This window comes from Capricornis sumatraensis, chromosome 10, assembly GCF_032405125.1.
Source record: "Capricornis sumatraensis isolate serow.1 chromosome 10, serow.2, whole genome shotgun sequence".
Classification (NCBI taxonomy): domain Eukaryota; kingdom Metazoa; phylum Chordata; class Mammalia; order Artiodactyla; family Bovidae; genus Capricornis; species Capricornis sumatraensis.
The window spans coordinates 5,165,469-5,189,028 of NC_091078.1; the positions used below are offsets into that span (position 1 = coordinate 5,165,469).

Consider the following 23,560-nt stretch of genomic DNA (forward strand, 5'->3'; position numbering starts at 1 on the left):
CCAAGTGGATATTGCCTGCTCTCTTAGAATATAGCTTTAGAAATCAATGTCATTTCCACCACAGTTTATAAATTCCAAGAGAAGCCAGTCAAAAGTCAAGGGAAATAACCTATGAGATTTCTTTGCATCAAGAACCTCATTTATTTTGGAATTTTCTGCTCCAGGAGACCTGGGTTGAGAAATAATATTATTTCTGAATCTAACAAATCATGGCTTCTATATATTTTCTGTAAATTTTGCTTGAAAACAAAATCCCTTCTGTACTCCATCTTTCAGCTGTCTATGCATCTGTGTTTACCTTATGATATATAGCTAAGAGAGGACAAAAGATCCTTCAAATTCTGCCTGATACTTTGTTAGCCTCCCAGTGTTGCTAGTGGTAAAGAACCTGCCTGCCAATGCAGGAGATGTAAGAGACATGGGTTCGATCCCTGGGCCTGGAAGATCCCCTGGAGGACCTCAGTATTCTTACCTGGAAAACCCATGAGAAGAGGAGCCTGGTGGGCTACAGTCCGTAACGTTGTACAGAGTCTGACACGACTGAAGTGACTTAGCATACATCTGTTTATTAGAGCTTCCCTGGTGGCTCAATGGCCTGCACATGCAAGAAACGTGAGTTTTGATCCCTGGGTCAGGAAGATCCCCTGAAGAAGGAAATGGCAACCCACTCCAGTATTCTTGCTGGGAAATCCCATAGACAAAGGAGCCTGCTGGGCTACAGTCCACGGGGTCGCAAAAGAGTCAGGCGTGACTTAGTGAGTAAACCACAATGGTCTGTTTATTAAGTAGGTTTTCTATTTTCCAAATTACTGCAGGTAACAATTTTGCTTAGTTTTCTGCAATTATATAACAAGGGTACCCTTTCCTCTAACTCCCAGTAATATTTTCCTCACTTTCCTTTAAACTCATGAATCTCCTCAAGGTTCACTTTGCTTCCATTAAAAGTCTCCTTAAGGTCCTTTTAGATTACTTCTGCTCCACAGTCCCAAAGTCTATTCCACATATTTTCTATTTTCCCCATTGGAATGCCACCATATTTCCAGATACCACATTCTGTTCAACTTATTGCTCCTTAATAACAAATGTCACAAAACCTGCTGTTTTAAACAATAATACTGTATGTCATGTATTGTGCATCAGAAATTTGATCAGGGCTTGGCTCCATGATTCTTTTGGCATTAGCTGAGATCGCTTAATGATACTCAGCCGCCTGATAGACGGATCCTGAGGGTCTAAGATGGCCTTACTCACACGTCTCATGCTTTGGCAGAGGTGGCTGGAAGGCTGGATTCATCTGGAGCTGTTGACTAGAAAACCTATGTGTGGGTTTTCCAGCACGGTAGCCTCAGGGCTGCCGAACGTTTTGCATGGCAGCAGGCTTCTCTTAGATAAGTGATTCTGAATGGAGCATGATTCTGGCCCTGGGGGAATATTTGGCAAAGTCTGGAGATATTTCTGGTGGGGACATGGGGACAGGGAAGATGCTGCTCAACATCCCACAATGCACAGGGGCAAACACCACCCCCCACCCAGGTCCACAACAAAGAACTACCTGGTCCCAAATGTCAGCGTGGTTAAGGTTGAAAATTCCTTTCCTAGAGCGAGCATCCTAAGAGTCAAGCAGAAGTTTCTGATCTAGACTTGAAGACAAGCAGCATCATATTCAGACCAGATTTTAACAGAGAAGGGAATTAAATGTCACTTCTTGATAGGGGGTGGTGAAGTCACATTATAGGAGAGAATGTGGGATGGAAACATTGTCACAACCATCTTTAGAAAATACAATCTGCTGCAGGAACTGCCAGGGAAATCTGACTGTGATCTGAGCCACAGAAAAGGGGCAAGCAGGGTGCTTTAAGGATGCGGGAGGATCTGCCTCTTCTGGTTGGAGGGATAAAATGGGATTTCCGGAAAACATGACAATTCAACAATTTTTTTTTTCAATGATAAATTAAACCTTGAAAGAAGTGGAGTATTTTGAAAAACTCAGTTGGAGAGACAAGCATTATAGATAGAAAGAACAATAGGAATAAAGATATTCATTCTTAAGGATCAGCAGACTATGGGTTTTGGATTAAATCTGGCTTGTTATTTATTTTGTAAGTGAGATTAATTGGCACCAAGCTATATGTACTCTTTGAGTAGTTAACCACAGGGACCATGTGGCCCAAGGAGCCTAAAATATTTACTGCCTAGCCCTTTATGGGAAACTTTGCTGACCCCTTAGACTAGTTCATTAGTTTATTTGGTTTTTTCAACAAATACTTCTTAAGCAGATGCTATATGCCAGAAATGTATCAAAGGTTGAATATAGAATGGTGAGCAAAACAGACAAAGAGTAGAATAGATAGAAACAAAAAATAGTTATTTTGGAGGGTGATTTTGACTATTAATAATGCAATATTTCAGAGCTATAAAGAAAATAACAAAGTTCTGTGCTTAAGCATATTGAGTACTTGGGAAAAGTGAGCCAGAAAGACTTTATAAAGAGGATAAAGGTAAGACCTGGCAGATGAGAAAGAGCCAGTGGTGGGATATGAATTCTGGTGATAAGAATTATCAGGAAAGTGAAGAGGGTACACAGAGTTCCCAAGGCAGGAAATAGTTTGGCTTTAGAGAGTAATTGAAAGGTGATGCATTTTGTTGGAACTTAGTAACTAAGATGGAAAGCATGGCAGATGTTGGGTTTGTAGAGGAGGCCCGGGGCAGGTCTTAGAAAGTTTTGTAGGCCATGAAAATGACATATGCTTTTAAATCCAAGTTTAACAGAAAACCACTTGAGAATTTTGAGAAGGAAAGTGAAATAGAACAATAACAATTTTTATTAGAAAAGGAAAAGAAAGGAAATTCTGGCTACAGAGTAGGGGTTCAATAGCAGGAGGAGAGGCCTTGAGAGATAGGCAGAGCAGCTCGTAAAGACTCTAGACGCTTTTGAACTGCAGTGTTGGAGAAGACTCCTGAGAGTCCCTTGGACTGCGAGGAGATCCAACCAGTCCATTCTGAAGGATATCAGCCCTGGGTGATCTTTGGAAGGAATGACGCTAAAGCTGAAACACCAGTACTTTGGCCACCTCATGTGAAGAACTGACTCATTGGAAAAGACTCTGATGCTGGGAGGGATTGGGGGCAGGAGGAGAAGGGGATGACCGAGGATGAGATGGCTGGATGGCATCACCAACTCGATGGATGTGAGTTTGAGTGAACTCTGGAAGTTGGTGATGGACAGGGAGGCTTGGCGTGCTGCGATTCATGGGGTCACAAAGAGTTGGACACGACTGAGCGACTGAACTGAACTGAACTGAAACATTCTAGATCAGAAATCGTGATAGCATGATCTAGAAATTGTGCTTCTCAGACTTTTCTGTGCCCACGCATGACCTGGGAATCTTGGTAATATGCAGAAGCTGACTTAAGAAACATGGAATAGAGCGAAGATTGTTTGCTTTAAATGAATTTCCAGGTGATGTGATGCCCTGGTCCAAGCACCACACTTTGTGCAAAGAGAGTTTAGAGGTAAAGATGTGAAAAAACAGTGGGTCTTTAAAATGCCTTTTGAAACATTCATTTTACTAACACTTTCCCATGACTGGAAGTCTTAAAGTAAGTATGCAAAACAAAATCATGCTAAAGAGAAAATCCAGCCCAGGCACTTGCAACCATTATAAATAAATCAGAAGTGAGTGAGAAAGCCTTTTACAGAGCTTCAGATAGGAGACGTATCCTGGGAGTTAAGAGTTTGTGAAGAGCACGCATTTTGAACCAGTTAATGAAGAACTGCCCAGGGGATGATAAATTTTATTAATTTTTCTAATAAAATTGTATTGAGGGAATCAAAATGAAGAAAAGAGAGTCTCTACCTTAAAAGAGATAGAGTATCTTTGTGAATAATAGACATGGAATGTTAATATATCGTGAAAACCATTTCCACAGCGTCCAGGCTGGAGTGCTATGAATTGGGATCACCAAAGGGAGACGTGTCCTCTTGGTGAAAGGTTCAAGGATGGATTTCTAGAATGATCTTCAAGGATAACTCAGAGTCAGAGGGCAAAGGACAAGCAGAGTGTTCTTCGGAGAGAAGATAGCCCACATTTAGAGACGGTATAATGAGAGACACCGGTTCCTTTTTCAGTGCAAAGACTCATAGTACTGACTGTCAGGAGGTATCTTGTCAGATTTCAGACTGATGTATAGTGCCGTTAATTCTAGTCAATTCACACTAGCAAAAATATCCTAAGCTGTTAGCAAGGAGCTGAGCATAGTAAATACCCGAGAAAAAAAAGAAAGTATCATCAATAACACTAACTAAAGCCTATTAATAACCAATAAGAGATGCTGACACAGGCCCAGAAAAAATATAACCAATTCAAGTAACTTGCCAGAGGTCTCCCAGCACACAGGTGGGAGAAGCAAATTCCATCCTGGCTTGTTTCACTGTGGATACTGCCCTTGGTAGAACTTGCAGTTTATTTCGAGAGACAAGACCAATACACCTAAAACAATTAGAGAGAGATACGAAATCAACATTTCAGTTATACGCCAGATTGCAGTGCAGCTTCAAAATGAAAATAGCTTATTGTTTTTCTTCTGACTTCAGAAGCAATGTTTCCTCTCTGTAAAATAATTCAAACATTACAGGATGGTATTGGGCAAGAGATGAACATTCCCTGCAATCTCATCATTCTACCTAATTCCGGAAATAGCCATTTACAACTGCCCTGTTGTGTCTTAGTCACCCACGTGTGCCATCTCGCAAAATGAAATAAGCATGAAAAAAATTGGATCATACTATATATAATGTTATGTAATCTAATTTTTCTCCCACACAAACCCACAAACCAAGGAACTCTTTGAAGGTGAAAATACCCTTATGTTCTTCCTAAACCTTTATAAAGATGAATTAAATTCTTCTAGATAGATAAATGATTTCTTGGCCACTTGATATCCATCTAGCTCTGGCTAGTTCAGGTACAATTGCCTGAGTGTACTAACAGTGCCCATCATGTTATTGTGAAAATCCTCTCACCTCACCGTCCTTACCAAAGGGTCATAGATGGGTCACATGATAGATTAGTTCCACTAGCCCACCTCTCCAGCACATGGCTCCATCCTCTGCCAAGTTATTATCAAGATGTGCATATGTGTATAGAACAAGTTGGGTTTATTTAGATGCAATTACCTGCAATAAATTCATTGGGTTTTACAATGTGATCAAATTGTACAAATTCATCAGTTGTACAATGTGATTAGCTCTGGCAAATGTAAATGGTAGTATAATCAGTCACACTTCCATTATCCCCGTAGCCTTCCTTTTACTTTTCACTCGATACCCTTCCCCCAGTCCTGGCCCCAGGGCAACACTGATCTATCTTCTGGACCTATTGTTGTTGAGTTGTTCAGTTGCTAAGTCATGTCTGACTCTTTGTGATCCCATGAACTGCAACACGCCAGGCTTCCCTGTCCTTCACTATCTCCTGGAGTTTGCTCAACTCATGTCCATTGAATCGCTGATGCCATCCAGTCATCTCAGCCTCTGTTGCTCCCTTCTCCTCCTGTTCTCAGTCTTTCCCAGCATTAGGGTCTCTTCCAGTGAGTTGGCTGTTTACATCAGGTGACCCAAGTATTGGAGCTTCAGCTTCAGCATCAGTCCCTCCAGTGAAAATTCAGGGTTGACTTCCTTTAGGATTGACTGATTTGATCTCCTTACTGTCCAAGGGCCTCTCAAGAGTTTTCTCCAGCATCACAGTTTGAAAGCATCAGTTCTTTAATGTTCAGCTTTCTTTATGGTCAACTCTCACATCAGTACATTACTACTGAAAAAACCATATCTTTGACTCTTGGACCTTTGTTAGCGAAGTGATGTCTCTGCTTTTTTTAATATGCTGTCTAGGTTTGTCATAGCGTTTCTTCTAAGGAGCAAGCATCTTTTCATTTCATGGCTGCAGTCACTGTCCACAGTTATCTTGGAGCCCAAGAAAATAAAATCTGTCACTGTTTCCACTTTTCCCCATCTGTTTGCCTTGAAGTGATGGGACTGGATGCCAGGACCTATAATAATGCCTTTTCAAGGAAGTCATATAAATGGAATCATAAAGTCTGTGGTTTTTGAGTCTGGCTTCATTTCCTTGGTGTAATGCTTTTGAACTTCATCCATGCTGTTGCCGCTATCTTATTTTTTTTGCTGTGTAGTCTTCCATTGTGTAAGTATACCCCACTTTGTTTATCCACTCATTCACCAGTCACCATGCTTGACATGTGAGTATTTCCACTTTGGGGCTATTATGAAAAAGTCTCTATGAACACCGCATCCTGACCTTTGTGTGTACTTATGTTACATTTCCCTTATGGAAATAATTAGGAGTGGAGTTGCGGGAAGGTGTGCTCAGTGTACATTTAACTTTATAGGAAATTGCCACACCGTCTGCCAAGTGGCTGCTCTCTTGCATTTCAGATCCCCCTAGCACTCAGTAACATCAGCCTTGATTTTAGCCATTCTTAGGTGGTATAGTTTGCTATGACCAGTGCATTTTCTTGGCAAAACTCTATTAGTCTTTGCCCTGCTTCATTCCACATTCCAAGGCCAAATTTGCCTGTTACTCCAGGTGTTTCTTGACTTCCTACTTTTGCATTCCAGTCCCCTATGATGAAAAGGACATCTTTTTTGGCTGTTAGTTCTAAAAGGTCTAGTAGGTCTTCACAGAGCTGTTCAGCTTCAGCTTCTTCAGCGTTGCTGGTTGGGGCATAGACTTGGATTACCGTGATATTGAATGGTTTGTCTTGGAAATGAACAGAGATCATTCTGTCATTTTTGAGATTGCATCCAAGTACTGCATTTCGGACTCTTTTGTTGACCATGATGGCTACTCCATTTCTTCTAAGGGATTCCTGCCCGCAGTAGTAGATATAATGGTCATCTGAGTTAAATTCACCCATTCCAGTCCATTTTAGTTCGCTGATTCCTAGAATGTCGACGTTCACCCTTGCCATCTCCTGTTTGACCTTGATTCACGGACTTGACATTCCAGGTTCCTATGCAATATTGCTCTTTACAGCATCGGACCTTGCTTCTATCATCAGTCACATCCACAGCTGGGTATTGTTTTTGCTTTGGCTCCATCCCTTCATTCTTTCTGGAGTTATTTCTCCACTGATCTCCAGTAGCATATTGGGCACCTACTGGCCTGGGATTTCTTTGGAAGGAATGATGCTGAAGCTGAAACTCCAGTACTTTGTCCACCTCATGCGAAGAGTTGACTCACTGGAAAAGACTCTGATGCTGGGAGGGATTGGGTGCAGGAGGAGAAGGGGACGACAGAGGATGAGATGGCTGGATGGCATCACTGACTCGATGGACATGAATCTGAGTGAACTCCAGGAGTTGGTGATGGACAGGGAGGCCTGGCATGATGTGATTCATGGGGTCGCAAAGAGTCGGACACGACTGAGCGACTGAACTGAACTGAACTGATGTGGTATAGTGGGATGTCATGTGGTCTTGTTTGATGTTTCCCTGATGACTCATGATGTTGAGTTTTTATATGCATATAATCCATTCACATATATTCTTTGGAAAATAAGTTCTTTCTCTATTTTTTTAAAATTGAGTTGTTTGCCTTTTTGTGATTGAGTTGTAAGATTTCTTCGTGTATACCAGATTTAAGTCCTATACTAGACATTAGTATCTTGTATCTGATATTATCCCATAACTCATGAGTGCTTTGGTCCGTTTTTCTTTCTGCACCCAGTGGAGGCTTGATGGAAAGAGCTAATGAGTGGATGTGGCCCCCACAGTAGGGTCCCCCTTGAATCTGGGCTCCCAGGGAGCCTCAGCTGTCAGGCTGGCCCACACATTCCCTTTAAGAACTTGGTAAAGTTTCAAGTTTTTTTCTTCATATTCACTCATATAACTATTAATACCACCTCTTTTGTGCCATTTTCTGCCAAAGATGAAATATTTCTTATATCCTGTCTCTCCTTGGAGGAGTTTCTCATCCTTTGAAATTCAGTTTGCCAGATGTTCTTATGACCACAGGGGCCTCAGAGGATTTTTAAAATATAGTTTTGTTGAGATTTCCCTGGAGGTCTGGTGGTTAAGATTCTGAGCTTCTGCGCTTCCCCTGCAGGGGCCGTGGGTTCGATCCCTAGTGGGGATCCCGAGCTAAGATCTTGCATGCCTCGCCATGTGGCAAATAAATAAAGTAAGTAATTTAAAAATAAATAAAATGTATTTTGTTGATCTGAATGTTTGTTTGTTTGATTGATACAATGAGAGCAATGTCAGCTTTCCACTTTCTGCAACTTAAGGTGAACTTGGACTGCCACCATCCTCCCTGTGGATGTGGCGGAAGAATGTTATTGCTGGCACCATTGGAGGTGGTTAGTGTGCGCCCGGTGAGCCCTCTGTGCCTGGGGCTTTCAGAGAGGAGAAGCTAGAGTTTGAGTCTGTTTGTAGCCTCCATCATGAGCGATCTGGGTCAAGGGCACGACTAGGTTTCCTTGCCCCCCTCTGTAATACTACCAGGGGAGTCTCTTCCTCTGATCCTTGCAAAAGATTTTTTCATGAAGCTCTCATATACGATATTTCTCCAGAGTATTTCATTTTTCTTTCATTTTCTAAGGGCTCTTTCCTTTGGACATTTAGCCCAAGTTCTGCTGAGTCTTGTGTTTAGAAAGTACAACTTTCACCAAGTGCTTAATTCCTTCTGCAAATGCTCCTGGGCTGAGAATTTCATTTATCCCATGTCTCAGAGGGAGAACCCTCCCCTCTCCTCATACAGCACATCCGGAGCCTCAAGAGTGGCCCTGGCACCTTTCTCCATGGATATATCCAATCTGATGACCCTATCCTGTGGTTCATATTCTACAAGCCTGCCCTTAGTAACCCTGATGCACTGAAATTCCCAAAATAAATTCTCAGAGTAGGCCTTCTTTAGGAACCTTGGCTACACATGTCAATATCCTATTTTCAGTTGCTTACGCTCTGCTTCCAGGATGCTCTGTGTCTAAGCATATTGTCCTTGGATTTAGCCAAAGTTTAAAGGGTACGTTTCCTGACTGAGATCAGTGCTGGCTGAATCACCCAATTCAGGGTGATGCAAGATGTGGGTTTCCCCTTCACCCCACCCCTACCCAAGGCTCTGATTCTTTGAAACACATATCAAATGGTTTTATTTTCTAATAAAAATGGGCTGAGAAATAAAAGCTAATAGAGGGGTTAGTATTTCAGAAAAGCCATGTACTGACATGATGATAAGCTCAATATGCCATCATACCGAAGCCTGTATCCCAGCCGAAGATGTCTGCACTCAGTCGATGAGCATACTGCTCAGATGGGGCTCCAGCGATGGCTGTGAGGTCTAATAGGCATGGTCATAAAAACTTCACTTCCTGCTTCTAGTACTCTCTTGAGACATGTTTACTACCAAAGTATTGCCTACTCAGTTGCAAAAATGAGATGATAGAGGTTATTGATCTATTGTCTTGTTGGACTTAGCTAAATGAGATTTGGGGTTGGGCTTCCCCAGTGACTGAGCAGTAAAGAATCTGCCTGCAATTCAGGAGACACAGGTTCAGTCCCTAGGTCAGGCTAGGTTCAGTCCCCTGGAGTAGGAAATGACAACCCACGCTAGTACTCTTGCCTGGAGGATCCCATGGACAAAGATGCCTGGTGGGCTACAGTTCATAGGGTCTCAGAGAGTCAGGCGCAGCTGAAGCGACTGGGCATGCACACATTCATGAGATTTACGGTTAAGCAAACCTGCTTTCTTTCTTCTCGTCCCCCTTCCCTCCCAAAGAACTGGCAAGGCTCAGTGTGTGAAGCTGGTCATATTTTGGGCTGTAAAGCAGTTGGATTGCCTCTTCTCTCCTTCCTCCTCCCCAGGGAAAGAAACCAACACTTGACAACACCTCTATACCTAGATGACAGACCACAAAGCCCCATCTGCCAAATGAGGTTCATCTCATTTAGGGTTAATAGTCCTGCATTTAATAAGGATAGGCCACAAAGTCCCAAACCCCTGTATCTCACAACTCAAATGCTAACATGAAGAACACCCTGATTGACGCAAAGAAATATATTTTCCTGAGACCAATGGTTTATGAAATTTATTCTCCAGTTGGCTGATCTCTTGAACACTTGTTTGTCATCATCAGATTTTGAAACCATATATCTCTTTTCAAGTGACGATTGTGCTGTAACCTCTGGCTCCATCTTCACTTCTGGTTTGGGTAGAGCAGATCTTGGCAATGAATGAAAACCATAGCTGTCTTATCAAATAGCAGCAGTTCTCGTTTAAACAGTGCTAGAAATTAGTTTTTCAGGCTCTGATCTTGACAGTTCAGCTGTCAAAAGTGGGTGTCTGTGGCCATAAATTCATCGATCCCATAAACAAAATTCTGTCTGCAAAATGCAAGAGGAAAGTCAATGTAGACGCACTTGTGTACAAATGAAATGGTCTGCAGCTGTATGACTAAGTGTCAGGACTTCTCCGGGTGAAAGAATTTTCTGGCTTCTCATTTATCAAGCTTATCGGCCTCATTTAGCTTTTATTATCTGAAAGTTTTTCTCCAGCTTTCTGAACTGGGAGCCCCAGGCACCCTCAGGAGGGAGGCAGAACACACTCTCTCCTAATCTTGATGGGCTGCAAGTTTGGGAATCCATTTACAGGCTTTTATTTTACTTTATTTTTAATTTCCTCTGCAGTCTTTTAAACAAAAAAATTTGTTTGAAAAGGATGTGACTTTCTGTGTTCTGCTCTTACATATCAGGTGCTCAGAGAGACGGCCTCACTCAGAAATGATGAGAGTTTACCACTCTGGTCTTAAGATTTGGGCAAGAGCTCAAGGCTTTGTGGAAATAGGGAGATTCACTCAGCTTAGGGCGCTCAGCTTCAGGCTGATGTGAGGGAATAATAAACTTTCTTGTTTGACTCGAAGGATCCAGGATCCTGGAACATGGTTACTTTGATGTGTTTGAAGGCAGAATTTTGGTTTCTCTTTGAAGTATTTTTTCTTTCTTTGTCAGAGTACAGGATGCCTGAAGGCCAGGGAGAGAGAAATCTGCATTGAAAAACAATGAAATAAAAATCTTTAGGCCCTAAATACTTTCAGACAAAAGAAACAGGAATAATAATTACAGGTTGGAGGAATCTTTTTTTTTTTTTTTTTCCCTCATGTAGTTGCACTTTGATTTAAATGACTTAGCCTTGGGATGGCTCAAGAAGTAACTAACATAATTTGGGGCTGCCCTTCTTCCTTAGTGGAGAAAGATTGCCTGTCTGCATGGAGTTGGGTCCTAGGAGGGGCCACTGCCCTGTCTCCAAACCCAACAGGTTCTTGGGCCCCACAGCATCTTGGAAATACCTTAGAATATAAGATGCTGTCCCACAGAACCTTGATTTGTGCCTACTCTGGGAGATGGGCACCTCAACCATAGCTCCTGTAGCCAAAGGACTGTTGTGTTGAGTTCTGACTCTCACCCTGGCCTTGACCTTCTGACAGATAATTTGACTGTGATTGCTTCCTTCCACTCAGCCCTCAATCACACAAGGACATGTAATGGGATTTGGCTTCATTACCTTTGCTAGTTATTTTTATCAAAATCTTATTTTCCTTTTTTTTTGTGAAAGGAAAGAAAAACCTGTTAAAAGCCTAGAAAAGCATAAAAAGGTAATCATGGTTATTCATAATTCCACCACTAAGATCAATCCAAATATTGCATTTAAATATATTTCTTCCCACTTTAACCACTGCCTTTAAAAAACACACACAATTAAGGTCACATTGTACATACCTTTTTATATCCTGATCTGTTACTTTGATATTATGGATTTTTAACCTACTGCTTTTTCTTAAGTTTTTTATAATTTTAATATTTTTGCCTGAGATGAGTCTTAGTTGCTGCGCAGGCTTTTCTCCCATTGTGCAGAGAGGGGGCTACTCTCTAGTTACAGGACTAGCTGCTCTCAGCATGTAGGATCTTCCCAGATCAGGGATTGAACCCGTGTCTTCTGCATTAGCAGGCAGATTCTTTACCACTGAGCCACCAAGTAAGCCCCAATTTGTAATGTATTATTTTAAAATCATTTTCTCCTTCGAGTAGCTCTTCAATATGGTAGGCAGAAAGGTATTTTTATTCCATTTTATAGATAAAAAATGGAATTTCAGTGAAGATAAATTTATTCAAAAATATTTATTGCCTCTTGTGATTTAGTACTATGCTGTAAAATGTGGTGAGATCACTAAGGTAAGTGGTGGAAACATACCTAGAACATAGATCTCTTGGCTCCTAAATATATGCTAATTTAATATCTCCAAGTTCCCAAAATCTATACTAGTAATAGAGACTTGATCTTCTAGAGGAGAATGGCATTCAGGCAAGGTGAGAAACTCTGAAGATTGGAATAAGCAAGGCAAGGTCCAATCCAAGAGCCTGAGCCTCTAGAGACAGTTTATGAAGACAGGGTTTTGATCCCAGGGAACAAGATAAAAAATCCAAATAGCACAGCAGGATCGCAGACTTAGGTCCAGAGTGGAGGATCATTTCTACTGCAGCTCTATGTCAGTGGTGGAGATTTGAGCTAAATATTTCATTAGCTATGAGGCTCAGACATTAAAGAAGCTGCCTGTAATGCAGCAGACCTAAGTTCGATCCCTGGGTCAGGAGGATCCCCTGGTGAAGGGAATGGCAACCCACTCCAGTGGGTTCTCTTGCCTGGAGAGTCCCATGGACAGAGGAGCCTAGCGGGCTACAGTCAGTCCATAGAGTCGCAAAGAGTTGGACATGACTTGGTGACTAAACAACAACACTGTTTCTTTGTTTTTTTCTCTTTGTGCGTGGAGATTTGTAGAGGTTTCCTAAAAATTGAGCCAAAATGGATCTTCCCTGGTGGCTCAGACAGTAAAGAATACTCCTGCAATGTGGGAGACCTGGGTTCGATCCCTGGGTTGGAGAATCCCCTGGAGAAGGAAATGGCAACCCACTCCAGTATTCTTGCTTGGAGAAGTCCATGGACAGGGGATGCTGTCCCTAATCAATGGGGTCGCAAAGAGTCGGACACTATTAAGGGACTAACACTGTGAGGAAATGTATGATGATACTAAAGTAACACCTTAGCTACAAGGGAAACTGGTTGTGGGGTTTATGGACAGTCTCTGCACAATCTCTGTGACTCTTTTTGTGAATCTAAAAATACTAAAGTTGAAAGCTTTTCTATTTTTTTAGAAGATTGAGGGAATTCCCTGGTGGCCCAGTGATTAGGGATCTGTGCTTCCACTGCAGCGAGCACGGGTTCAGTAGCTGGTCGGGGAATTAGAATTCCGCGTGCCACTCGGCCAAAAGGAAAAGGAAAGAAAGAAATTGAGTAAGAGTGTAGCAGACCCAATTGAAGAGGAGTGGCATTCCAGGCAGAAGGAAGTGGAATGTGGAGAGGAGGGAACACCATGTGCATGAGAAAGATGAGGGGCTTAGTAGGGTTGGAGTGTGCTGGAGCTGACTGTCAGGGCTGGGTCTCGATCAGAAGGGGCTTTCTTTTTGGCTGAGTGTAAAAGTGTTAGGACTTATTGTTTAGGAAATAGGAATTGATTAGGAAATTTTAGTTAACATACTCTATGTTTGATTTTATTTAAGATAAAATAAACATCAGCACAATGGAGGAGGGCTGGAAGACAGTGTAATGAGATCATCGGAAAGGCTGTTGCAATAGCCTGGGGCAGAGATGCTGCTGCCCTGAGCCGGGCAGTGGGTTAGAAGCAGAGGATGGTGTGGACAAGGATGAAGAGGTGGAGCCCTTCTCACAGCTGAGCTAAAACCCTAGACAGACAGGGCCTTATCCCAAGTGCTTCTTCCTGCCTCCACTCCCATGACGGATTATAATCCCATGGAAAGACAGATGAAGTCTGATCAATGCCAAGCAGAGCCTCAGTCCAGGTGCTCGTCCAAGCCAGAGCAGCACAGGGAGGAGATGCCCTTCACCAGTGCCGAGGAAGTTGGGCAGCAGGTGTCAGGAATTCAAGTCCTGGTGCAGAGCAGAATATCCGGTCCCTGGAACTGACATGTCATCGTTGCTTCCATTGTAACTGTAAATCACAAGGGAGTAAAGGGGACCTTCATCACACCACCCAATCCAGGGCATGCAACAGACCACACAGGGTTAGCAGCCCCAATGCCTGGGCTAAACACTTCTGGGGATGAGATGCAGGCTGCCCAAATCCATAGCATGAGCCCCCTAAGTCCAGTATCACAGGGTCCAAAGAAGGTAAGGAGTCAACACCTCAACTCTGTCTGTCTGAGTTTGTCTTTTCACTTTGACCAGCATCTGGAACCAGCTGCAGGAGCTAATCCCGAGTCCCAGGGCTGTTTCCTGAGACTCAGTGGAGAGATAGCCACCAGGTTTCCTTTTCACTATGTCAGTTTCCAGAGTGCAACATCTTTGATGTCTTTGCAGAGGGCTTAGGATAGATCTTAACTTTGCTCTTCACGGAAATGCCCCACAATTGAATTAGTGGTGCCTGTGGGGAGAGCCTCAGAGTATATGGCCATGCTTTAACTAATCGATCCTTATCGCTGCCAGGCATCCTATTATTTAGGGTGAAGTGGGTATCACATCCAAAGTGACAGCAGGAGTTTCTAGGTTCCTTTAAACTGGTTCTAGAATCACATAGCTCATTCTGATGTCTCTACTATAGGCTTCGGGGTTCTAGCATCTTCCAGGCAGAGCTGCCCCACAGATTCTGAAAGTGTGGCCTCATAGTCAAGGCTCAGTGTGCCCTAACCTTGCTGAAGATATCGAGGCTATGAGAAATGCTGGGAGAGTAGAAGTGTCCTTAAATGATGCTATTGGTGCCTTCTTTAGGGCGCCTGGTGACTTTTCCACAGAGGGGTAATTCTTTTTGCTCACCCTAACTAGGGGTCTTGTGGATTTTCTCTGATAAAGGGTAAGATGCTGTCTGTGACAATCTGAGTTTTAACCCCTTGCTACTGAACTGATGGTCCATGGATCAGCAGCAGCAGCACCTGGGAGCTTGTTAGACAGGAATAATCTCAGGTCCCAGGATCAGAAAGTACATGTAAAGCCCCTGGGCGATTTGTCTGCATATTACGGTTTGAAGATCACTGCTTTCATCTTCAGCAGTGGTTCACAATCCAGGCTGTGCCTTAGAATCTTCCAGGAGCTAAATGATCCATATCCAATCCACTACTGACCAATTAAATCAGAGTCTCTATGGGTGGGACCCAGGCTTTAGGATGTTTTAAAGGCCCTCTTAAGAGATTCTAATTTGCAGCTAAGTCAGAGCCCCCCGTGACCTGGAAGAGTAGAGGTTTTCAACCAGGATCACTGGGAAAACATTAACTTTTCTCATGTCCAAGCACTAAGATCCTGGTTATGTTGGCTCTAGATGGGGCCAATATCTATATTATTTACATCTCACCAATTAATGATTGAAAATCACTGATCAGACAAAGGGTTTATCATTGTTGCTCAGGCTCTGCAGGGATGCAGGGAAGGGAAGCAGTCTCTAGGGCATCTGTGTCTGCAGGTGTTTCTGAGCCAGGATAGCATCTCCTTGACCATCTTAAGGTGCCTGACAGAGATGGGATGTATCTGTTAGATCCTGCAGGCTTGGGAGGATGTGCAGACCTAAGGCATGTGTATTCTTGACTTCTATCTACCTATCAGGGAAAATTACAAAGTTTGCGCTAAGACAGTGAGCTTTTGGTCCTAATTGCAGTTGGCATCGGGGTGCAACACAAGCTTTAAACCTGGGTCTTTGTTACTTGCTTCACTGTTAAACTTCATCTTGCTCTGGTGAAGCAACTGATCTCAAGGACCACTGGCCTGGGCCAGTCAAAGGAGCATTAAAGAAAGAGGGCGCTTTGTGGGAGGCACGATGATATGGCCTCAGTGGGTGGACAGAATAAAATTGTACGTAAATGTTTATTCCGTAAACAAGTTCCTACAAATTGACTTCATTTCAAGCATGTGTTAAGTCTTCAAGATCCAGGAGAGCTGATGGAGGAGGTGGAGCTCTATCTGTCTTTATTCTTTCTAAGGTTGTGAGATGGCTCTGGGTCTCCAGGAGACTTCTAGGGCTGCTGTCTATGTAGCTGTCTGACTCCGGAGCCCACTTTAGCAGTTGACTCCTAAGGTCTGCACAGGTGCCCATCTGCCCCTCACGTTTCCTTTCTCCTTCACAGCTGGCGACGTGGGACTCGGAGAAGGGCCTGAATGGGAGCCTGCAGGAAAGGCCTATGGGCAGCCGCCTCCAAGGACTGACTCTCAAAGTGGTGACTGTCTTGGTAGGATCCTGGGCATATGGGGGAGGTCTGCCATTCAGGCTTTGAGTCAGGGGCTTTGCTCTGTTTGGCTTAATGTTGAGTTTGGAGACAAGGGGATCTTAAGTAGTGGCTTGAGGTTTCATAGGCTTTTCACTCAAGGAATTCTGTGAACAGTGAAGGAAGAGCAAGATTGGAGATTCTGCTCCAGGGCCTCTGAGACCCTCCAGGGCAGGTCCCTGGGCTGCTCTAGAGAAGGACCACTCATCCAGAACCAGGGCTGAACCCCAGAGCGCGGACAATAGCTCTACTTGTTTTTGGATGTAGGATCTTAACCTACTGGTTGTCCTTAGGAGCTTTTTGCTGCTAACTAGAGTCCCCAGAAAGATGCTGGGAAGACATCCTTCTAGAATCCAGCACCACTGATAAGCCCACGTGACACAAAGTTTACAATGAAGACGGTTGGTTGCAATTTCTCTGCATGGTTGTCCTGGAACCACAGACTTGGACATCTTTCAGTTATCTTAAAAGCATCTTCCTTCCCATTTCTTCCTTCAACTTTTTAGAACTGGAGGAGACATTTTAGATTTATCTCTTATTAGCTGGGACAGGCACTGCCATTCCTGCAGTCCCCATATGCACACCATGAATAAGCATTGTACCTTCCCCCCGTCCCCACCAAATTAAATTAATAAAATGAGGTCTCTGGGGCTGTTGCCATAAGGCCCCTTCTTTTTCAGTTTCATGGATTATGGTGGGGAAGGCTGAGCTGTTTTCCAGATGACCATGTGCCCTACAGGAGCGCGTGTGACACAGCACAAATGTGTTCACGTGCCCATGGCCTGCCTTTGGACTTTTGGACAGTGAGGTTTAACCTGCCGTGCAGTATGACCTTGTCTTGTGACTTGGCATCCATTTTTCTAGCCCAGTCTGATAGATGTAATAGTCTTCTCTCAACCTGGTTCACAGAGCTCTGTGGTCATTTATTATCCCAAATGAGAGGTATTCACATTTCTTATGTGTGTCCTAAAGAATTCCTGCATTTCCAAAGGGCAGAGTCCTGAATGTCACAGATGAAGGCGTGAAAACAAGCCATGTTATCCTAGGAGAATGGGACGCTGAGCTGAGTCTGAAATGACAGAGGACAGATAAATCCGTTCCTCCTTCAGTATGCTGGTTGGAGGGATTTTCCTGCGCACTGTATCCTGAGTGTCTATAAACCACTTTAGAAAAGGTCAGAGAGGTTCAGACTCCAGGCCTAAATTGGGCGAATACAGTGCGTGTGTCCACAAACGTTCTGAAATTATGGTTCATCAGATTGGTCTCTCCAATAAGACCCTGGGAAGATGTGTGTTAATAAACCAGTGATTTAGTTGAAGAACGTTCATTCTGTTGTCCTCAGGAAGAACCTTTTGTGATGGTGGCTGAGAACATTCTTGGACAGCCCAAGCGCTACAAAGGGTTCTCCATCGATGTCCTGGATGCACTGGCCAAGGCTCTGGGCTTCAAATACGAGATTTACCAGGCCCCCGATGGCAGGTACGGTCACCAGCTCCATAACACCTCCTGGAACGGGATGATCGGGGAGCTCATCAGCAAGGTAGGTCCCAAAAGCAGATCCATGGGGAGGGGTCCCCTAGTCTGCCTCTGGGGTGATGTCTTAATTGGGCCCATTATGAAGCTGGAACCTCAGGACCAGCTAGACAGATCACAGTCACCCTTCTCCACGCGATAAGGACCTCTTCCTCCACCTCCACCCTCCTCCCTGCTGTATCATTCTTACTTTTATTTTCCAATTCCCAGGCACTCTGGGTTTTCCTTCTGTGTCCATTGTTATCATTCCTTTGAAACACCCATTGTGCCTGTACTATAATCCACCCTTCCTGAAATCCACTCCCACATCTGAGCTGCCATAGGAGCCCAGTGCTCATGGGGACAGGGATGGGGAAGACGGGTGCATGCTTATTCTCTTCTTCATGGGCCACAGAACTGGGCGGTGTGTCTTGTGTGTGTCCACGTGCATGCATGTGTGTGAATGAGTGTATAGGCGTGTCTGCATTGCTATGGATAAGTGAAATCACATTCCCCAGTGCCTCAGATCAATTTCAAATCTTTACTCTTCCTCTTGCCTGTAGAACCTGGGTCCCCATGGCATGAGGCCGATTCACTGGGTCCCCCTTCTTTCCCTGCAATCCTGTGGCCTCTGGATTATTTACTGACAGCCGTTTACATTGGTGGGTCTGCTCAAGCCCTCCGTCACCGTCAATCTGGACATTTCTGACATCCCTACAGATAACCCTGGGCTTCCGGTGCTTTGACCGTTCATCTCCAGTGGCCTTGGAGTACCTGTCCCCGTGCATCCTGTTAGCATCTTACATGTTGCTGTCCCACTCCATGACTATACCCTGTTATCCTTCTGACTCTGGCATTTTATCTTAGAACACAAGTCCTTTTCTTTATAAACCCATAAAGGCAGACAGGATACCTGTGTTCTCTCCAGTTTCTCCTAGGCTGTCATTTTTATTCCAGTAGCGTGCATTCTAATCCTGTTAATGACAAGAAATTGCTCATTAAATCAACTTATTATAAAAAAAAGGAGGTGAAAACAAAAGCCAAACCCATAACAACTTTATTGTGTAATAATTTATATATAATCTGTACCCATTTCAGATGATGTATCATTCATGATTTCTAGGAAATTTAGTGAGCTGTGCAATCATCACTATGTCTAATTTTGCAATACTTCCATCACCCCAATGAGATTCGTCATACTCATTTACAATTAATCCCATTCCAACCCAGCCCGAGGCAAACCGTAATCTACTTTCTAAGTCAATAGATTTGCTTCTGCAAATATGTACTATAAAAGCAGTCATACCATACCAGGCTTTTGTCTCTGACCCTTTTCACTTGGCACATGTATTTGAGGTTCATTCTTCTCTAGGATTTCTGTGCCTTTCTGGTATGGCATCCTTTCCCGCCTGGCATGCCCTCTGTGGCTGTCCAGATAAACCCCTGTTCCCTTCATCTTTTGCGATTCTCCTAAATTATTTTTGATTTCTTGTTACCTTGAAACCTTGACTTGGTTCTGTTACCTACCTTCTGACTCTGACATCCAGGTTGCTGTATGCAATTAGAGGGAAAAACCACAAGTTTGTCCAGATAGATGCATAAACAATGTGTGGCCTTCCACCTCAGCTGGGCCTTCAGGACAGCCCCAATTCCTTAACATGGCCTTTACTGGGTCCCTTAGCAACATTCCTTAGAAACTGTTGCAAAATTGCATCTTTCTCCTCAAGCAACCTAAGAATCTCCTATCTTAAACTAGAAAAAAGAAGTGCTCCTCTATTAAGGAAAGAAATGAAGACACCTGAACGTGAGTGTCTGCTTCAACTTCCTATAAAGATCACATCTGCAGACATGCGCTCTCACCTGCAGTTTCAGAGCGGGGAGTGTTTTCCCTCCTATTACAGCCCACCCCTCACTGGGGTCACCAGTCACCTCCCTGGTGCCTTCTCTGGACCTGGTTTCATACGTTAGTTTCCCTCCATCCTATGTTGTTAACCTATCCTGATCCCCTAGATTTCCTTCTCAGTCCTTAAATATTCTCCAAGCGTAAACAGAACAAACAAACAGACAAACACACCTCCCTGGATCTTGGGTTTCTGAGAAGAGAAGAAGAATGAGAAATGCACGTGTGGCAAGTGTGAGCGCTGACATGGTTGCCTCCAGCAGTTTCTCTCTTTATTCTCGGTATGTTAGATTTCAGTTTGGCAGTCAGTATATCTGCCCCTCCAGCCTGCGTATTGGACCGGATAAAGTTCTTCTATGTAGTTTTCCCCAGTTTGAATATGTAGTTTGGATAAGCTGTCACAACTGGTCATTCTAAAATAAACCTAGTTCCGACAGGCCTCCTACTTAGAGAGCCAAGAGAGAGATGATCACTGTGCAATTTTAATGCTCCTATGTCAGCATCAACTCAGGCGTAAGGATCTTAGTCTCCACCAGTCTTGGCAGCTTTAACCTCACAATCTAGTTTCATCTTAATGGGGTCTTTGTCTATTTTTAAATTAAGCTCATCTTGGAAAGCAAACATCTTGGGAGGTACTTTTGAGGTCACAGCAGAGGAGGTCCTAGGGGCCCCTTCACTGCATGGCTTTACTGAAGGAAGAATCAACCATATGTCTGAGAAGCCATGAGTTAAGGGAAGTGGACGAAGGAAGATGATCCCTTTTTTCTTGGAATATGCAACTCTCTGGCATAGAGCCTGCATATAAAGCAACTTAGGACTGATACTCTAATGAGATTCAAGGTAGTCGTACACTCTCCATATAACTTCAAAAGTATTTTAGAGAAGAGATATATCTGTGTGGGCTGATGGAGTTTGGAGAGGTTTGATGGAATAATGGAGTGTCCCTGTGGTCTTGAAGTATAGGAAGGATGAAGACAAGTCCAGAAGATAGAAGACAGGGTGGGGAGAAGGGTGGGCAGTAAGATGGAAATACCAGTAAAAGGGAAGAGGTAATTCACTAAGGGATCATTAAGAAATTGAAGAAAACCTACAATTCACACAGAAATGAAAATGGTGATAGACTCTTTCCTCCAGAAGTGGTTTCCAAGAGTTTTTAGGGTTTGGGGGAGACATGTGTAAGGTAAGGTGGTAATGGCAATAAATCCTGATGCTGGATTTTCCTTACAATGTTCAAAGTCATGAGGTGTCAACACTCGAAGCCTTTTCCTCTGAACAACCCAAAGGGCAGTGGACAGGCCTTGGGCGAAGGTAGAACCCAGCAGTAATCTGAGGACTGCCTTCTGACCAGATGGGTTTGCCTTGCAGAGAGCAGATCTGGCCATCTCCGCCATCACCATCACCCCAGAGAGGGAGAGCGTCGTGGACTTCAGCAAGCGGTACCTGGACTACTCAGTGGGAATCCTCATTAAGAAGCCCGAGGAGAAAATCAGCATCTTCTCCCTCTTTGCTCCGTTTGATTTTGCTGTGTGGGCTTGCATTGCGGCAGCCATCCCCGTGGTTGGTGTGCTGATATTCGTGTTGAACCGGATTCAGGCCGTGAGGGCTCAGAGTGCAGCCCAGCCCCGACCATCTGCTTCCGCCACCTTGCACAGTGCCATCTGGATTGTCTATGGAGCCTTCGTACAGCAAGGTACCTTCCTGGTTTCTCCATGCTGGAGTAACCCCAAGGTCCTGGAGGGACTTGTCTACTGACGACATTCTAGATTCATGTTCCCAAAGTCATTTAAATGCAATTTTATTTAACTTCTAAGATGGTCCTAATATCATGCTGTACTCCAAGTATTCAGATAGAAAGTAAATGAAATGATTAAAAAAAAGAAAGAACTTCGGGTCCTGATTTTCCTCTTTAGATAAAATTAACTTCTAGTTCTGCTTTGCACTTTCCTCCCCTCCCACATTAGATTGATTGTTATGCAGACGGGGTTGTCAAATGAAACTATCTTCCTTAAATGTGAAGTCTTCATGGGCTAAAAAATCACAATTGTTTTGCAGTCATCTAAGCAATACTCCAGCCATTCTTGAGATTCAGTCTCCTATCTCAGAGAAATCTTGATAGCAGTTGGGAAGTTACAGTTTTGATGGGAAACAACAAAGATGCAAAGTTCCTAATGTGAGTCCTGGACTTATCTGCACTATAGCAAATTAGGTATTATCTGCTCGAGAGGTTATATAATAATAGTCAGCAAGGAGCTTTTTTCTGCTACCGCCTGAGACACCGAGGAGGAACGATTGACCTCAAAGAGGCAGCTTCGGACTATAAGTCATATACAATGATTTCTGAAAATCATAGAAAAAAGTCATCTAGTGAGGGCCGAATGTTAATAAAAGTGATATGGTGCATCTCTTTTCTGAGGCTTAAAAGACAGCTAGAGAACCCTCTAGGTAGAAGGTAATTTTACATTTACAGAATTCCTGAGACTGTTTCATGTGAATTTAAAATGGATAGGGACCTTACATAGGGTTGCAGCCCTGGAAATTCTCGACACAGTGAGGAGAACCTTCTAAGGGGAAGAGTTTGATATTCAGAACTCTACTGTTGGCGTTTTCAGAAACATCCTATCACTAAAAATGCCAAGCCTAGCTGTGCTGTGTTTTGTGACCCTCCACCCCTTTCTGAGGTTGGTGGTCCTAGGATTTTATTTCCAGAACTGTCAGAGTCCACCCTAACCAGCTGGCGGCCACTTTCTTGATCCTCAGCTCATCACCAGGGGAGGTTCCCTATGGCTGGCTGCAGGGCAGAGAATTTCTGGGGACAGGAGTGAGAGCAGAAACCCCGAACCAATCCCCTTTGCCTGTCTCCTGCAGGTGGAGAGTCCTCAGTGAACTCCATGGCCATGAGAATCGTGATGGGCAGCTGGTGGCTCTTCACTCTGATCGTGTGTTCCTCCTACACAGCCAATCTCGCCGCCTTCCTCACAGTGTCCCGGATGGACAACCCCATAAGGTAAGGTCCATTACTCCTTCCAGAAGGCTGTAAAGAGAGAACGCAAGCCTGGCCATGGTGGCCTGCTGTCATGGAGGCAGGGAAGGACTCCTCCGGATCTGCAATTTGATGGCAGTGATCTTTAATGCATGAGGAACTTCACTCCTGTTGTATTTTATTTTATGTGCAATTAAATACATGGATAAATTCCCTGACTAGTATTTCTTTGAACATGTAAATTCTACCTGTAACTAATAAGTCAAAAAATTAAAAATCAGCAAATGAAATGTCCTCAGACATTTCAATATTGATTGCAAACTCATTTAATCAAAATTTTATAAACATTTCATTAAAACCACATATCTAATATATTTCTCCAATTCTCCAATCTTCAAACATCTAAAAAATATTTTTTAAAACATGCCAGTTATTGTAGTGATTAGAAAATGTATTTCACTTACTGTTATAAAATTGTAAAATTATTGAAACCAAGAACTAAAAATGTTTCATTTTAACCAAAATGTTAAAAATAGGGCATAAAAGAATTAGTTCAACATAGTGAAATAACTCAGAAATGCCTTTGCTTTATAATCAGATTCTCACATACTGTGTGAGTTACAAAAGAACTTGGATAAAGTGAACGTCCGCTGGCTATGTGGTTGCTGAACTGACCAGTGGCACAGCTTTAGTCCACACTTCTTTGGGTGCAATATCAACCTCAGTATCACCTCTTTCTTTATCCCTGATTATGCTTTTCTGTGTCCCTGCCTTTGGTAATTTCTCTAATTCATCATACTTACTGTCATTATATCAATTCTTTTGATCCACGACCCTA

At 43.4% G+C, this 23,560-nt stretch overlaps 1 protein-coding gene across 1 annotated transcript in view; it reads left to right on the top strand.

The window, feature by feature from the left end:
- Positions 1-23,560, top strand: part of GRID1 (glutamate ionotropic receptor delta type subunit 1) — a 685,207-nt gene that overhangs the window by 547,237 nt on the left and 114,410 nt on the right. The window contains exons 9-12 of the mRNA XM_068982608.1: positions 16,193-16,294; positions 17,673-17,870; positions 21,108-21,432; positions 22,608-22,746. Coding sequence (XP_068838709.1) covers positions 16,193-16,294; positions 17,673-17,870; positions 21,108-21,432; positions 22,608-22,746 — 764 coding nt within the window. The remainder of the gene's footprint in view (positions 1-16,192; positions 16,295-17,672; positions 17,871-21,107; positions 21,433-22,607; positions 22,747-23,560) is intronic.